The sequence below is a fragment of the Dipodomys ordii genome, unplaced genomic scaffold, assembly GCF_000151885.1.
Source record: "Dipodomys ordii isolate 6190 unplaced genomic scaffold, Dord_2.0 Scaffold27, whole genome shotgun sequence".
Taxonomy (NCBI): Eukaryota; Metazoa; Chordata; class Mammalia; order Rodentia; family Heteromyidae; genus Dipodomys; species Dipodomys ordii.
The window spans coordinates 14,186,915-14,205,432 of NW_012267243.1; the positions used below are offsets into that span (position 1 = coordinate 14,186,915).

At 38.3% G+C, this 18,518-nt stretch overlaps 1 protein-coding gene across 1 annotated transcript in view; it reads left to right on the top strand.

Annotated features, from left to right (window-relative positions):
* The first annotated feature begins 76 nt into the window (after nt 1-76).
* Nucleotides 77-18,518, top strand: part of Cep120 (centrosomal protein 120kDa) — a 58,465-nt gene continuing 40,023 nt past the window's right edge. The window contains exons 1-9 of the mRNA XM_013015543.1: nt 77-254; nt 4,039-4,195; nt 5,723-5,837; nt 7,613-7,754; nt 9,669-9,817; nt 12,208-12,405; nt 15,189-15,416; nt 16,497-16,713; nt 17,713-17,890. Coding sequence (XP_012870997.1) covers nt 77-254; nt 4,039-4,195; nt 5,723-5,837; nt 7,613-7,754; nt 9,669-9,817; nt 12,208-12,405; nt 15,189-15,416; nt 16,497-16,713; nt 17,713-17,890 — 1,562 coding nt within the window. The remainder of the gene's footprint in view (nt 255-4,038; nt 4,196-5,722; nt 5,838-7,612; nt 7,755-9,668; nt 9,818-12,207; nt 12,406-15,188; nt 15,417-16,496; nt 16,714-17,712; nt 17,891-18,518) is intronic.

Consider the following 18,518-nt stretch of genomic DNA (forward strand, 5'->3'; position numbering starts at 1 on the left):
CCCGTGTCCTAGGGCGGACGGTGTACCGCCCGGGCCCGAGGGCCGGGGGGCCGCAGGGAGTACACCTAGCTCTTGAATGGGGAAGCCATCCGCTGAAGAGAAGGTACGGCTGCCGAAACACCGCAGACCTCTCACAGCCCGGCCGGAAAGCGCCACGGCTTCCGTCGAGGCCCTGGGTCCTGTGGGCCTTTCCCTTGTAGCGTGGGAGACCCCGACCCGCTGGGATGATGAGTTAACGTGCAGAACCCCACATAGTAAGGTGTAAGACACTCTTAGTGACATGGACGGTGAATGCAGGTCTTCAGGGTAGAGCATGATGGTTGAAGTGTCTTTTATTGTAAACATCTGATAGCCGAGGGCAGAAAAAAAAAAATCATCCCTGGGCCAGGCATTGATGGCTCACACCTATCATTCCAGCCTTTCAGGAGGCTGAGATCTGAGGATGGTGGTTCAAAGCCAGCCCAAGCAGGAAAGTCCCAAGACTTCTTAACTCTGCCAAAAAGCCAGAAGTAGAGCTATGGCTCACGTGGTAAGAGTGCCAACCTTGAGGGGAAAAGCTAAGGGGCAGCACCTGTCCTTATTCAAGCCCCAGTATTGGCGTGTGAGCATGTGTGCACACACACACGAAGTTGTTCCTCCAGCAAGTGGATGATCAGGACCACAAGTCTGTGGGAATGAAATGCTGGGTGGAGCACTGGGGAAGGTAGCAGGACCTCCAGCGGTGAATATTTAGGAATATCCTCCAAGACAGCAAAAAAATCCTGTCTAGTTGGAGTGTGGTGAGGATCTTGAAAGCCAAATAGTTCAGAATTCACGTTCTAAGAAATAGGTTGGTGGTAGATAGTCCTAAATAGGAGAGCACTTTACACAAGTTTAGTAGCAGCCTTCAGGGAGAAGCAGCTAGAGTCAGGAATGTCAGTTAGCTTGTTGTTGCCACAACATACCTAACCTTGGTATGTAGTCCTTTCTCCAAACTGTTCTGCTCTTGTGTTTATTTTCCCTTTCAGTACAACCTTACAGTTGCCCCAAGCCAAGAACCTGGAGTTCCTAAGAACTTGACTCTTTCCCATCCCTATCTTACAAATGGCTACCCGGTGTTGTGGATTTCATTTTCTAAATCATAGCAGGGGTCTCCATATAAACTTTTTTTATACTTTTTTATTGTAAAAATACTGTACAGAAGGGTTATAGTTACATGAGCAAGGTAATGAGTACATTTCCTATCAAGCATTGTTGTTTTTCCCCTACCATCCCTTCCCTCCCACTTCCACAACTACACTTCCCCTGCCCCCAAATTGTAAACTTCATTTTTCAACAGTGTCTTGTGCATCCCATTGTTACAATCGGTCAACCTGTATCCCTATTTAAGCATTTTGTTTTTTTCCTTCCCCTCCCAAATTAGAAAAGTGTATATACAAGATGCAGGGCACCAACATCAAATACAGTGGAGGAGGAGCATACAAAGAAACAAAAAAAAAATCACATGGTACATTATAAATTATGTTAGAAACAATAGCAAGAAAGCAAAAACCACTTGTGTCCCTATCTTGGGGTTCATTTCAATTCACATCATCTTATCTGGTCAAATGTACATAGCTTTTGACCTTTTCTTCTTGTCTCAGCCATATAAACTTTCAAATGGACAAATTTCCACTGTGAATACCTGGATTAGAGGCATTTGTTATCCACTAACCTATTGTAGTAGTCTTCAGTAGTAGTCTTCAATAATATATTTCCTACATTTTTTCTTCCTCCTAGAAGCATCTAACATTTCCTACAATCTGGCAATAACCATTATGACATTAAATCTTACAGTCTTCAGATTTTTCTGTTCCTTAAAAGGTAATGACTGCTCCTTAGAATAGCAAATGTTATCCTTTGTGGTAGAACTCTTTCCTGCTCTGTCAGTCTCTTATACAGCCAGCTTCTCCCTTATATTGACTGCTTTTAATTTCTTGTCTTCAGTTCTGGGAATACCTTTTATTCAAAAGAAATTGAATTTCTACTGAAAAGTAACATTTAAACTGTGAGTCAAATTTCAAGGAAAGGATAAGGCTTCTTTTTTTTTTATTGTGAAAATACCATACAGAGGAGTTACAATTACATGGGCAAGATAATGAGTACATTTCTTATCAAGCATTGTAGCCTCCTCCTTTGTTTCCCCTTCCTATCCCTTCCCATCTCCCTCCCCCCCCCCCCCCCAAAGTTGTAAAGTTCATTTTTCGACATAACAACTTGTACATCTCATTGTTGCAATGGGTCTACCTGTATCCCTATTTAAACGATTTGGTTTTTCCCTTCCCCTCCACAAATTATACCAACATCAAATACAGTGAAAGCAGGGATTATACTGTAGGGGAGGGACATACAATGCAACAAAGAAATCATCTTAGGGATAAGACTTCTTTTGGTCTTCATCTGTTCCTTGTCTTTGGGTTGAGGCAGGCATCTTGTTCTACTGCCTTTCCTCTGTTCTCAGATAAATTGTGATCTTTGGTATCATTATCTGACTAAAACTGTAAGTTAACATTTATGAAGTTCACTTTCATGTGTGAAATTTATAAGAGAAACTAATGATCTTGTAGATTAGTCAGAAATGAGGTTCTGAGAGAGGCCTTTGGGTACTAATGAAAGAACTGGGCTGTGCGTGTCACCACTCATAGTGGAGTGTTTACCCTCAAGTGAGAGCCTCAGGATGAGACTCAAATTTGCAGTCCAGTCTTTTCTGACCAAGTAGCTTCAGCTAGAGTAGCAATAGAACTCCTTAATAGTGGTTAAAATTTCTCATCCTGATCCCTTCACCAGACTTTTGTTTATGAACTGTGACTGCTTTATCAAAGATTTTTTTATTACTTTTTTTTATTACAGATGATGATAGAGAAACTAATTTTAAAAAAATGTGCCAGGTACCAGTAACAGAATTTTGCATTTTTCAGGGTTTTTCTAAAAAGACTTTTTTTTGTAAGTAATGGGGCTTGAACTCTGGTCCTGAGTGCTGTCCCTCATCTCTTCAACTCAAGGCAAGCACTCTACCACTTGAGCCACAGTGCCACTTCCAGTTTTCTGGTAGTTTATTGGAGGAGATAAGAGTGTCACGGACTTTCCTGCCTGGGCTGGCTTTGAACTGTGATCCTCAGATCTCAGCCTCCTGAGTAGCTAGGATTACAGGCCTGAGCTATTGGTGCCTGGCTTCCTTTTTATTAATGGAGCATGGTGGATGTTTTTAATTTTGTTCAGATGGTGGCAGAAAAGCTGATACCACTACTGATTCATAACATACTGCTATTACTGGCCCTTTATATAAATAAAAAAACATACCTGTATATATAGATATATGCATATTTATACGTAATTTGAATTTTTGGAAACATTAGATGTGCTATCAACTTTGGAAAAAGTATTCCAGTTTACTGAGTTGGCATTGTGTGGAAATTAATAGCCATATAGGTCTAGAAATGTTAAACCTAATTTTCCATTTATATAGGAGTAAACACATAGTATTAAATATGTAAGATCTTATCTATGTGAATTTGATTACAGAAACTAATCTGAGTCTGTGAGACTTTTTTGTCGTTTTGGGGGCTTGAACTCTGTGCCTGAGAGTGCTGTCCCTCAGCTCTTCAACTCAGGGCTAGCTCTACCATTTGAGCCACAGCACCATTTCTGGTTTTCTGGTGGTTTATTGGAGATAAGAGTCTCATGGACTTTCCTGCCCGGGCTGGCTTTGAACCTGGAGCCTCAGATCTCAGCCTCCTGAGTAGCTAGGATTATAGGCACGAGCCACTGGCACCTGGCTCTGTGAGACTCTTATATGCAATTAACCACCAAAAATCGGGAAGGAGAGCTGGGGCTCAAGTGGTAGAGTGCTAATCTTGATCAAAAAAAGCTCAGGAATAGTGCTCAACCCTGAGTTCAAACCCTAGGACTGGCATGCATGCACACACATACACATACACGCACACATACACACTCACTACTAAATGAGCCTACTTGGTTTTTGTATATTTCCAATTAATCTGCAAACTGTTGTTTCTTCAGGTCGCCATTTTCCCAAACGTCCAAAGCATTCACTTATAGTAGAAGCAAAATTTGATGGAGAGCAGTTGGCTACTGATCCTGTGGACCATACTGACCAGCCAGAATTTGCTACTGAGCTAGCCTGGGAAATTGATAGGAAAGTTCTTCATCAGCACAGGTGACTGCTATTTGCAAATTACTGTCTTCTTTGGTCTTTAGAGAGTCTAGTATCTAAAATGGATTTAAAGTTATGGCATCTTATTTTTTCATGAACTCTGTGACCAGAACAGCAAGATATTTGTGTATTAAATGATTGAAAATGTATTTCTGTCTGGGAAACCATTCCAGTACTGGCCTTTTCTTAGTATTAAATCAACTCAGAACAGGAAGTTAAGAGAATGAAATTAAGGAAAAATGTACTTGTTTCTGTGGCTCGTTTCTGTGGCTTTATTTAAAGGGATGCTGAATTCTTACAGAGTATCAAAAAGTTGTAAGTTTTTTGTGGCTCTGTAATACCTGCTGAAATAGGGTTCTGCTGTGGGGTGCCACAACCCACATCTGTTGTTGGGCTTACAGTTGTGAGTACCCAGGGATACCACTTTGGCTGAGAAAATAATACAGACAAATTTAAAAGTGATGATTTTGTGCTTAAAGCAGTTAAATAGTAATTCTACTAGATAAACCTAATGACAGAATTAATTCAGCTTAGTAATGAACTAGAATGTGAACTAGTAATAAACTAGAGCTATTCTAGTTTATTAAACTAAAAGATCTCATGCTATAATAATCAGTAACGTTGTGAATCAAGTACATTGAATTATTAATTTAAAATTATTTTGTAGGATAGCATATATTGTAGTTTGTATTTTATATCTGATGTTGTGGTGTAAGAAAGGTTATCAAAAATCAGTCCTGAGGATTCATAATTTTTGACTATCAAAAGGCTTGGAAGATTAAGAAAACCTGTTCTTACTTAACAACTCTTTAGAGGAAAAAATTAAAATTTTAACTTTTTTGCGGGGCGGTTATGGGTCTTTATCTTGGGGTCTGGGAAGCACTGTCCCTGATCTCTTTCACTCAAGGCTAGTGCTCTACGATTTTGAGCCACATCTCCACTCTGGTTTTCTGGTGACTAATTGGAGATAATAATCTCATGGACTTTCCTGCCCAGATTGGCTTTGAATCCTCAGATCTCAGCCTCTTGATTAGCTAGGATTACAGACTTGAGCGGTGCACCAGTGCCTGGCCTAAAATTTCAACTTTTTTTTTTTTTTTTGTAGTAGTATAGAGGCAACTATATTTTACAGTTCTTTCTGGTCAAAGAGGTCATTTTGTGTGTCTCTGTGTGGGCACTGTCTGAGCTTTTTTAAAGCTCAAGGCTGGTGTTCTACCACTTGAGCCATGGCTCCACTTCCTGTTTTTTTGGTGGTTAATTGGAGTAAGAGTCTCAAGGACTTTTATGCCCAGGCTGGCTTCAAATTGTGATCCTTAGATCTCAGCTTCCAGAGTAGTGAGGATTATAGGAATGAGCCATTGGTGCCTGGACTGAAGAGGTCTTCTTCAAAATAAAATAGAAAATAGAAATAGCTTACCCAATTATCATTAAATTTTAGTTATTTGGATAATGCCTTTTTTTTCTAGTTTAATATTGAATGTTCAATATTGAGAAAAAACTATCTTATTTATCACATAAATTGTTTTGTAGGTTACAGCGTACTCCAATCAAACTCCAGTGCTTCGCCTTGAATCCTTCATCTTCAGCCAAAGAAATTATAGGTTACATTGTTCTGGACTTAAGAACTGCTCAAGAAACAAAACAGGTATTGTCCTCTTGATATTTCTATGTTAGACATTGATTCCTTTCAGTAGACACTGGATTAGTGAAAATAAAATACTGGACCTGAAACAAATTGCATACTTGAGCCAGTGGCATAGCTCTGATGTTTTGGTTATGAACTTGATTTAGAAAAATCAACCTTTTTCATTATTCCTTTGAACTCTTTCTCAAAGAAATTTGTCTCTGTGCTCCAACCTATGTTTAAGTAGCTATGAGCTCAACTTTAACATCTTCAAGTCCAGAGCTTTTATTTAAATTCTTGAACGTGTTCCTTGCTGTAGAAAATTGTCATCCCTCTCTTGTTGTGTAAGATAGAAACAGAAATCTTTCCTGATATTTGGCTTCCCTTTTTTCATAGTTTTCCATTCTTCTTGATCTGTCTACTCTTCTGCATTTCACTAATGCTACTTCAGTTTCTTATTTTACTTTCATAATCACCTCCTCATTGGTTTCCCTGCTTCCTGTTCCTTACAGATGCTTTCAGGGAACCAGCTGCACATTATGTGACATTAAGTGTGTATCGGTGACATTGTTATCTATTTAAAATTGCATTTATGTTAGCCTTTTGTCTTTCACTCTGGTAGAATTATTGTGTCATATTCTAATAATAGTACATTAGTACATATAATATGCACTCATGGGCAGATTGTCCTGGTTCATGAGAATTCCAGGTAGTCTGGATAGGAGTTTCTGATGTTGCTGGAGTGAGGGTTACTCTATATAGAACTTTATTCAGTGACAGGCTTTTGTTTAATATCAATCAAGTAATAGTTCATAACTCAGAACTATATTATCAGGCCTTTAGTTTCTTTAGTTTTTTTTTATTAGCAGTAAGATTTTCTTGATTGATGTCAGTATTATAAAGCAGAAATGAGGCAGGAAGAAAAGGTATACAAAGCATGAAACAATAGGCATTAGGGGAATAGAAAATTACATTTTCTATATCTAATGTGAGGAATGCAGGGACAGAGGGTGAAAATAATCCAGCAAGCCCGACACCGGTGGCTCACACCTGTAATCCTAGCTACCTCAGAAGGCTGAGATCTGAGGATCCAGGTTCAAAGCCAGCCCAGGCAGGAAAGTCCATGAGACTCTTATCTCCAATAAACCACTCAGAAAACTGGAAGTGGTACTGTGGCTCAAGTGGTAGAGTGCTAGCCTTGAGCTGAAGAGCTGAGGGACAGCTCCCAAGCCCAGAATTCAAGTTGCAGGACAGATAAAAAATAAAACAAAAATGCAGCAGTGCTACTTACTGGACATTGTGTTGAAAATGAACTATACAACTGTGGGTGGGGGATAGAAGGGAAAAACTGGGAGAGAGCAAGGGAAGGGGTGAAAGTATCCAAAAAGCAATGTACTCTTTACCTGACTTACATAATTTTGTAACCCTTCTGTGTATCACCTTTATAATAACAACGTAAAAATTTAAGAAAAAAATCATGTAAGAAGAAGTAGAAGGTTGTAAAGATAGAAAGAAATAGCTTTTTTCTTTCCTTTAATATTTTACCTGTTGAAGCATAAGAATGGGAGAAACGAAGGCAGCCTCAATGTCTTAAGTTATTTTTCCAAAGGGAAATCCAGTTGATGGCTTCCAACGTGGAAGTAATTCCTTTCTAATAAAATGTGGGAGGGGGAAGATAGTTAAGAGAGGAAAATTACTGTCAAACTATAGGTCGTTTATTTAGAACCTTAATGAGCATTTCCAACAGGTTTTTTTCCTATTTATTAAGATGTTCCTGTTGTGTTGTTTTGCTCTAGGCACCAAAATGGTACCAGTTGCTGAGTAATAAATACACCAAGTTCAAGTCTGAGATACAGATAAGTATCACTTTGGAAACAGATACAAAAGCACCAGTGGATAGTTTTAAAGCAAAGGGGGCTCCTCCTCGAGATGGAAAAGGTTTGTGCACCATCTCTAAAGGCATTCTCTGAGAAGTTCATCTATGGACTAGAAGGTTAGGAGGGGATAGCACAAGGAGAACCGTGTGGGAGGGTTAGCTGAGCTTACACAGGGAACTGGACAAACTTAACATCTATTTTCTTTCTTTCTTTCTTGTTTTTTTTTTTTTTTTTGTTGGTCCTGAGGCTTGAACTCTGGGCCTGGGCACTGTCCCTCAGCTCTTCAGCTCAAGACTAGCACTCTACCACTTGAGCCACAGCACCACATTTGGCTTTTTCTGCTTATGTGGTGCTGAGGAATTGAACCCAGGGCCTCATGCATGCAAGGCAAGCGCTCTACCACTGAGCCACCTTCCCAGCCCCTTAACATCTATTTCAAGTACATCAGACAAATATTGTGATGTTGTAACACCTCCAGCACTTGTTGTTTTAACTCATTTGAAATCTTGCAAAGAGATATTTTTTTCTTTTCCTCATCTGGTATAATCTAGAACAAAGAATTCTGTGTTTTTGAAAATTGCTGCTTAGTTTTGCCATCATTGTCATTAAGGGTGTGGAGTGAAATTGGAGAGTACAGAGAGTTGCACATAGAGCAACCTCATCCATCATCAACATCCCAAACCTAGGAAGTGATCACAACTGGGGAAATTTCATTGATACTTCATTGTCGCTAGAAGTCCATGGTTGTGTGCAGAATACTTGCACTTCCCTGAAGCTTTTCTGTGTAACCCCTCCCCTCACCAAGATCCTACATTGCTTTGAGTATGTTCTCCACAGTTCACATGTGGGAAATTGAGTGCTAGGTTAATGGTATTCTTGCTATAAGTATTTATTAGCTACAGCATGTTTTTTTTTAATGTTGTACTAATGTACTAATTATCTAGTTTACTTTTTAAAAATTGGCTTTAAGGAGGGGGGATTGTTACCTTTCCACATGTGTTCACTGTGTGCCAATCTGTCTCATCCCCCTTCTAAAACGTTTCAACAACTTTTATTGATCTATTTGTATAGTTGCAAATGCTCTATTTTAATTGTATTTGACCTCCTTCATCCTCCTTGTTAATCCAGTCCTTTCCCACCAGTACCTACTTCCTGACAGAATGTATTTCCCTTTACCCCCCTTTCTGTTATCAGTCAACAGCTTTCATATAACATACTACAAAGTTGTTCCCCACCTTGTTTTTTTTTAATGAAGGCTTTTTACATGCAGATTTCGTATGGATACTTATGTCATCTGTATTATTTTTTTCCTTATCAGGGACTTAGGCAGATCTAGGTTTTCTACCTCCCAGCTTAGATTCACTGTGAAAGCTATTTTAGATGTTTTTTCTATATGGTTTATTGATTTTATGAAAATGTTATCAGAATATTTTTGGCAGTAAAATTTGAACTCAGGGTCTCAAGTGATAGATTTTTACTGCTTAGTTGGCCCTCGACCATGTGAGTAACACCTTTAACCTTTAACCTGGCTTTTTAAAAAAAAATTGTTTTAGAGATGGAGCCAGGTTTTCTGTTGAGTGTCTTCAAACCCTAGTCCTCCTTATATTAATTAGCCTAGTAAATAGCTAGGATTACAGGCCTGAACCACAGATGCCTGGCTAGACTATGTTTTTTGTGTATGGAAAAACAAAATTAAATGAAGTTTATTTAGAGCACATATAAAAATTAAAACCTTTTTATATATTAGCTGTATGCATGAAAATTGCCAAGGAAATTGAAAAATATAATCAGCTTTTATAATCTTATAATGGTGCCTGCCTAAAATACCAATGCTTACAAGGTTGTGTATTCCAGGCCAGGTTGAGCTACAAAGGAAGACATTGTCTCAAAATTGAATGAATGAAATAAAAAGTAAAACCTTACAATAATTTATAGCAAGCCGCAGTCTGATGCAATTGTGTTTTTGTCTGTGAAGTGCTTGCTAGCCTCCCTGGACTTGACCCGAAGGACATTGTAGCGGTGCTGAATGAGGAGGGAGGTTACCACCAGATTGGGCCAGCAGAGTATTGTACTGACTCCTTCATTATGTCAGTGACCGTAGCCTTTGCCACCCAGTTGGAGCAGGTAAGACGCTAGTGATAGGAAATTAGTGATTCACGAAAAACTTAGAAAACACCTTATTTCTTAAACCTTATCCTTTAGATAGTAAATAGATTTGTATATGTACAGTTTAAAATTTGAAATAAAAATGTGCTCATACCAGAAACATTTTTACTTTGTGAAAAGGTATATAGATATCAGTATCTTGTAACAATAAATTTTATGATTTGGGGAGATTTACTATCAATAAACATTGCCATTGTCCTGTGCAAAACTTTCAGAACTGATGGAGGGAATTTTTCCATTTGCCTCTTGAATCATGTACATTTTGATAAGCAATGTCAGGAACAATTTTTCTCAGAAATACTTAATGCCTGTTGGGTCTGGGATTATATTTTACCTTGCTTGTAAGCTAACAAGTTAACATGTTCCTTTCATGAAGACGGTAGAAGATTGGAGAGTTTAGTTCCGGATCAAAAGAGTATAGTATTCCCAGTACTGAGAGCAACCTGAATATTAGTGTATTTTCTTCAGTTCTTTCTACCTTGAATTCCATGTGGGGTATACAGAAAGGCAAATAAGTGGTTTTATCTCTGCTGAGGAAAATAATGTGGGAACATGCATTATTTTTATTGTAAGCAGTAAGCAGTCTTAGTTTTTTTTTTTTCAGGAAGACATATTAACTTCTCAAAATTACCAGCTATAGAAATGGCCCTGGGAATTGGCCTGGGTAAAAGAATAGTCAAGGCCTTGTATTCCTGATACTCAACAAGGATGCTCATGGTATACTGCCTCTTCCCAGCTGTGGCGCAGGACAGCATTTGCTGTTATTCTTTTGTCTTTCTTAAAGAGAAGTCCACTTTTCTTGACTTTTTATTGGTTGATAGCATCTGGAATAAATTCATATTTTTAAGAATAGAGACGGTTTTATGGTGTGTGTGTGTGTTTACATTTACTAGGACTTCAACTCAAGGCCTGGGATCTGTCCCTTACAATAGAGACGGTTTTATGGTGTGTGTGTGTGTGTGTGTGTGTGTGTGTGTGTGTGTGTGTGTGTGTTTACATTTACTAGGACTTCAACTCAAGGCCTGGGATCTGTCCCTTACTTTTTCTACCACTTGAGCCACACCTCTGCTTCTGGCTTTATGGGAGACTTACACAGACTTTTCTGCGTGGGCTAACTTTGAACCAAAATCCTCTCACATCTCTCTCACATCTCAGCCTCCTGAGTAATCAGGATTACAGGTGTGAGCCACTAACTCCTGGCTAATGATTAAAATTTTTGTTAGACTTGGCTTTCTTACATATATACACCCCCCATTGACATTTCACAAGTGAAATATGCATTTAGTGACGACATTTTTATTTTACTTAAAAGGTATCTAATCTTTCCCTTCAAGATTATCAGGTTAAGACTTTTTTTAAAGGAAAATTTGACTTTGTCGTACTAAATTCATGCCTACTACAAGAAGGAATTCTAAAAATATTTTTTCTGATTTATTTTTTAAGTAGCATAGAGATGTCATGAGTACAGTGTATCTTAGATAAGAAGGATATGTGACTGTATGTGTTCTCGGGATGTTTTTCCTTTTCCCTTACTTTTTTGTCTGTCTCCATCAGTGTACATCTTTTTCTTCTCTTCATAAAGTTCTGCTTGAGGATTGCCTTAGCTTAGAGTTCTACTTTTTAGGAGTATAGGTGGTTCTCTCAATGTATGTAAACCCATGTGAGTAGAAACTGTCCAGTCAAACATGAATACACTTTAAAATATAGGATAAAAGGAATAACTTACATTTATTATCTGTTGTATTCAATACTGCACTTTAAATATCTAGGTGATTATTGCTTTTTTACTATCTGAAATAGACCGTAACTTTATTATTATTATTATTTTTTACTGGTCGTGGAGCTTGAACTCTGGGCCTGGGCACTGTTCTGAGCTCTTCAGCTCAAGGCTAGCACTCTATCACTTGAGCCATAGCACCCACTTCCAGCTTTTTCTGTGTATGTGGCGCTGAGGAATCGAACCCAGAGCCTCAGGCATGCAAGGCAAGCACCCTACCACTAAGCCACCTTCCCAGCTCCTGTAACTTTATGTGAGTCTTAGCAGTTCTGAGAAATTATGTTCTGATTAGATGAGGACTACTTTTCTGATATTAATTCATAGGTTTTCTAGGCCTTTTTTAACTTCCAACATAGACTAGGATATTTTATATTAAATGACCTGGATTCAGATTCTCCTATTTACCATTTATAAAGTGTAGCCTTTGTTGGTAAAGGCTATTAATTTGGTAGAGAGTGGTTAATTTTTAAAGACTTTTAAAAACCAACATTATGGGAAGTAATTTAGAGTACAATAGACATATGTTCATTGATTAACAGAGTAATATTCATCTTTTTCTTTGCATGCTTAGCTAATTCCATGTACCATGAAACTTCCAGAAAGACAACCTGAATTTTTCTTTTACTATTCTTTACTGGGAAATGATGTCACAAATGAACCCTTCAATGATTTGATCAATCCAAACTTTGAGCCAGAGAGAGCATCTGTTCATATTCGCAGCAGTGTAGAAATGCTTCGTGTTTACTTGGCTCTTCACTCTAAACTACAGGTAAGTAATATGGCAAGTTTTTGTTTTGTTTTTTAATTGAAGATGGGTTTTGGATTTGATCTTGAACTCTATTCTGTTTCAGTAGTGGAGATCTTTCTGCCATGTTTAAAAATTTTTTTTTATGTATTAGCTTGGTTACTGGAATTACAGTTACTTCAGAATTTTAGAAGATAACACTTCTCCACCCAGTTATTGAGAAAAGAGGTATATCACTTATTTTAGTATACTATAGTAGGAAATTTTAACAGAACCTAGAGCTGTGGTCACAGGTCATACTTTACATTTCAGATTTACTTTGTTGTTAAAATTAGAGATTATGACAACTTTCTAAAACCTACTCTTGGGTATTTTTTAAACCTTTTTTGTTTGTTTTGGCAGGCCAGAATTTGAGTTTAAGACCACCTACTTGCTAGGCAGGTACTCTACTATTTGAGCTACGCCTCTCATCCATTTTTGCTTAGTTTCCTTCCTGCTTTCCTTCCTTCCTTTCTCTTTCTTTCCCTTTCTTTCTCTTTCTTTTTATCTGTCATGGGGGCTGAACACAGCCTGGGCACTGTCCCTCAGCTCTTCAGCTAAAGGCTAGTGCCCTACCACAGTGCCACTTCAGGCGTTTTCTGCTTATGTGGTGCTGAGGAATTGAACCCAGGGCCTCAGGCATGTGAAGTAAGCACTCTACCACTGAGTCAACTTCCCAGCCCTAGTTGCTTTTCTGATAATATGTCTTAGTGCTTCTCACTTCTTCCTCCAAATACAATCCAGTGATGAATGGACCATACTTTAAGCAAATGGTTATCTAATCCTGTGCCACTTCACTTTTACTGCCTCACTGATATTTGATTAAAAGTAACCATCCTAAAAGATAAAAGAGTAATTGTGTATCTGTGCTTGTGTGCCTGAGTGTGCATGCACACACACCCCTCTACTGCAGTTGAACCTCCGGGCCTGGGTGCTGTTCCTTAGTTTTTCACTCAAGGGTGATGCTCTACCACTTGAGCCACATCTCTACTTTGACTGGTTAATTGGATTCTTGCCTAAGGTAGCTTCATGCTACAATCCTCAGATCTCAGCCTTCTGAGTAAATGAGATTACAGGTGTGAGTTACTAGGATTTGGATTAGATTTACTTTTACATAGCATCTGATGTAGAAAACGTTCACACAGTGAGAATGGTAGCACATGCTTCCCACTTGGGAGGAAGAAATGGGGAGGATCATGTAGTTCTAGGTCAACCTGGGCATAAAGTGAAAACCTACATCAATAACCAGAGCAAAAAGGGGCTAGAAGTATAGCTCAAGGGGAAATGTCTACCAGCATGTGGCCCTGAATGTAATCTCTGGTACTGCCAAATTAAGACTTTTAAAGTTATACTGAATAATGGATTTACACTTGTAATCTTAGCCATTTGAGAGGCTAAGATTGGAGGATCACAGTTCAAGGCCAGCATGAGCATATGCACAGTGAGACTCACTGTTAACCAATAACATAACAGTGGCATATGTCTGTTACCTCAGTTATGTGGGAAGCTGAGATAGTGATGATTATAGTTCCAAGCCAGCTCAGGGAGCAAGAATCCAGGAGACTCCATCTTAGTGGAAGAAATTGGGCATGGTATTGTGTACCTGTCATCCCAGCCAAGGTGGTGTGTTGCTGTGTAGTGGCATGGCTGGGACAAAAAGTGAGACTGTCTCAGATGGCTTTCAGGCACGAGGTTCAACCCCAGTACTGCGTTAAAAAAAAAAAAAGACCTTTTTCGTGTAACTGTAACCCTCTGTACAGTATTTTTATGATAAAAAAATTTAAAAATTAAAAAAAAAGAAAAGATAAAGTTGTAAGTTGGGCCTGATAATCGAAAAATGTTTAAACTGATTATTCTTCAGTATACTGTTTTCCAAGCCTTCCACCTAGTATGGGAACAGAATAGTCCCATGACAGGTTCCTATTTCTTCTTTCCTTAGTGCAGCTTTTAGCATGTTGAGCTTTAGCCTAGCCACCATTGACTAACAGTACTTTTCATTCCAGGAGCATTGTTTTACTTTTTGGTGTTGTGCCCTTGATTTTATAATACAAAGCCCTAGAATAAGAACTAAAAACAATCAAGGTATTTTATGCAGGAAGAAGGCAAAATTATTTGAGGTTTTAAAGATCCAAATTGGGCTGATCCACTGATTTAATTTTTAGAATTATGTTTGAATTAATGTCAAGGTGGAACTAGAAGCTGGTGGTTACTGGTGGTCCACAACCGTAATTCTAGCTACTCAGGAGGCTGGAACCTGAAGGTTAATGGTTCTAAGCCAACCCTGGCAGAAAAGTTTATGAGACTACATGTGGAGACTGTATCTCCAATGAGCCAGCAAAAAGACTGGCTGGATGAATGGCTCAACTCATAAGGTGTCTGCTGTGAGCAAGAAGCTAAGTGAGCAAAAGGTCTAGTATTCAAAAAATCAGAAAACCACTTAAGGTATTTTTCTATTTAAATTCACATATTCTTTTTTTAATTATGAAATTTGCATATGCAAAGTAGCATAATGAAATAATAAAGGACTCATTCACTGAAGAGGCAAAAAAAGATAATATCTGTGTATACCTCATAGAGCAAAGAAATGAAAAAGAGCTGAGAACTGTTATTGAGTCCCCATTGATCTATGTCTTACCACCAGTTTTAACAGTCATGCATGAGAATTTCATTACTCTGTGCAGATTTTTTATAACTTATATTAAGTTTATAGTATTTAAAAAGGAAGAGAAAATACAAAGTTGCATTTTGATTTTTCCCTTTTGTTTTAGATCCATCTCTGCTGTGGAGACCAGTCTCTGGGCAGTACAGAAATACCTTTAAGTGGATTGCTGAGAAAGGGCAGCACAGAAATCAACCAGCGCCCTGTCACAATTGAGGGAGCTTTTACCCTTGACCCACCAAATCGAGCTAAACAAAAGCTTGCACCTATTCCTCTGGATCTGGCCCCAACTGTGGGAGTGTCTGTGGCCCTGCAGAGAGAAGGCATCGAGTCCCAGGTGAGGAATGACTCTGTTTCCCTCTTCCCAGCGTCTCCAGTACCTCATTACCAAAGAACCTCAGGAGTTACCTGACATAACAGTGTCTTCATTCTTAGCCAGTAGCCTACATTATATAAGCTATTTTCTGAATAAAACTTTCAGAAAAGTGCAGAGGCTCCTGCTGTATAGTGTGTGACTGTGCTCATAGCCCACTTAGCTTTGGGACCATCTTCTTGTTTCCTTCCTTTCCCAACTTACAATTTTTTTACGCTTAGGAGGGGTGAGGATGTCTGTGTAAGGCTCACGGAGTCATTTAGTATGTGGCAGGCCAGGTGTGTAATGTTTTCCTCAGCTGCCTGTGGCCGGTCTTGTGATGGGATAATTTGGTGTGGCTGGTAGTGATAACCATTAGCAGAATAAAAGGTTCTCCACCCTGCAAGGAACTGATAACAGGCAGCACTTGGAGACCTAGTTTTAGAGACTCCGCAGAGGTGGTATCTTTTTGATTTTGACACAAACCCAGCTAAAATAAAAGTTTGGGCTCATTAGAGTTTGTAGCCTCCATAATCTTAGGCAGATTTTGTAGCAGAGATGGGCATTTATTTCAATGTGAATTGTTTTTCATTGTATCTCTGCAAAATCAAGTTTAATGTCTTCTTGTAAAGAATCAGTCTATAAGTAGGTGGTAAATTAAAGATAGAAAAGCTGGAAAACAAATATAGTTTATAGGGTAGTGTAGCAAAGTAAGAAATCCTCCTACTAGATGTCTGTTCTATTCTGTGTAGGATATAGGCCTCTACTATGCTCTTACCTATTCCCAGGGTCACCTAAGCCTGACTTTTCTCATATGTCCCTTCTTACCCATTAGGATGTATTTTGATACTCTGCTCTTGGATGTATGTCCTTCCTGTTCATCTTCCTTTTTCTGGTCCTAGATGCTATAAGAAAATTTGCAAATTATGAAGAAAAGTAGACTAGGAATATCCAAACTGGGAAAGGAAGCTTGTGGTTTAAAAAAAAAAACACAACATCAAGTTTTTGCTTAATTATGAAGGAAAATATTTCACAAATTATACATTATTTAAAAATTGTTTTTAGTCTTTAATTGAATTAAAGACCCAGAATGGACATGAGCCTGAGCATTCAAGCAAGAGAGTTTTAACCCCCGTAAAGGAGAGGACACTTGCTGGACCAAAGTCACCAAGTGTGTCCCCTGCTCCAGCTCACGACCAGACACCTCCAACCAAAGATGAAGCGACGGAGAGTGAGGTGGAAAGCCTACAGTACGATAAGGAACGAAAACCAAGTCCCAAGGGTAAAGTGTTCTTTTCACACGTCTCTTATATGTTAGATTTTGTGATCATCTAATAAATGGCTATGAGCTTCCTTGGGTTTTAAGTAAAAATGTTGCGTATTTTATGAACTGAAAATATGTGATGATATAAGACATTTCAGTTTGAGAAATGTAATTCTTTCAAATAGATTTATTTTTTTAAATGGTGCTGGAGAATTAACCTGAGCCAGGCCCCCCAGCCCTTTTTGCTTTATTTTTGGAATAGGGTCTATGTTGCTAGGATGACAGATGTGTGCCACTACATTCAGCTGTTGTTTGGTTTGGGGGGGGGGGTTCTCATTAACTTTTTACCTATGCTGGCCTTGCTTTTGACTGCCATCTTGTTGGCTATGAGCCGCTAGCCCCACCTCAAGAAGGTTTTTAACTAGTAACTTAAAAAAATAAGTTATCTGGAAATTTAGAGAAAAGAGCTAGTAACTGCTTTATCGAATGTTTATGTCTGGTTTTATAAAGTTTTTCTATCCATTGATAAAAGTCTACCATGGTAACTACTAGTATAGAAAGTAATGCTGGGTTAGGAATTAGAAGTTTGGGGTACAAGGTTTATTTGAGTAGCTGTTCTTATTAAGCATCACAATCCAATTAAGTTCTAACTCTTTCAGAACTATTTTATTTGTTCTGGAAATAATTGCAACTTGCTTAAAGAGTGATGTTATTATATCTCTAGTATGGCCCTATGTAGCTAAACTAGGTTCAAACCTGCACTCTTCCTGGCTAAGCCTCTTGAGTTTTGGGATTATAAGCTTGCACAGGCATACACCTTTCAGATCTTTATATTATTCTAAAATTAAAATTTAGTTTGGGGTAGGACATTTTAAAGATGTTCATGTCTGTAGTTATAAGTTCATAAAAATAGTCAAATTCCTCCTTGCTTGAAGATAAATTAGATAGCTTTAAATCATCTGAATTTCTTTTGTCTGCTTATTGGTGGTGGTTTTTAAATTTTTGTGTTCATTTTAGGTATTAGCTCTTCTCTACCTGCTTCAGTGGCCCAGCCAGTGGCTCCATCCAATGTGTCAGAAACAGCTTCACGACAGAAGATTGCTGTCCCAGCAACATCACATCATTTTTGCTTTTCCATAGACTTGAGGAGTATTCATGGCTTGGAAATTGGCTATCCTGTCAACTGTATATTAAGGTGTGATTTGATTTTATGTGAGGAGAAATGTCTTTCTTCTGCCTTGGGAAACTGCGGAGAAATGTCACCAAAGAATAAAAACTTTCGTTTAACCTGTGGCATGAACAGGAAGTAAGGCAATATTCTAGTGACTTTGAACTTAAAGTGGCATTGGTGGTATGAAAGGTACCAGTCTTATCTATTCTAATATTATAGTTGTACATATTTGTAATCATTTATTGATGTTGACATTTAAAATGTAGTGCTCTTGAACTTCAGAGGGTTTTTGTTGTAGTTTTCTGGAAGGAAATGCTACAAGTCAAAGTATCAATTTTTCCATAAAATAATTACAGTGGGAGGCTTATTTTCCTTATATGTACATATTAGAGTTGCAAATCAAAACCATCTTAATGAGCTTACATAGAATGTCCACATTTGATACATAAATACCTTTATCAATAGCCTGTGTTAATAATGTTAAATTTTCATAGTTTTTAACTGAGATGTAAATTAAATGTAACACAAGAATGTGTTTGTAGTCTTCAGCTTCTCTTTCTCATAAATTTCTTTGACTCATGGAATAGCATGTGACATAAAGTGCTTGTTTTCCATGATGAAAGTGAGGAAGGCTCAGTGTCATTAGCTCACA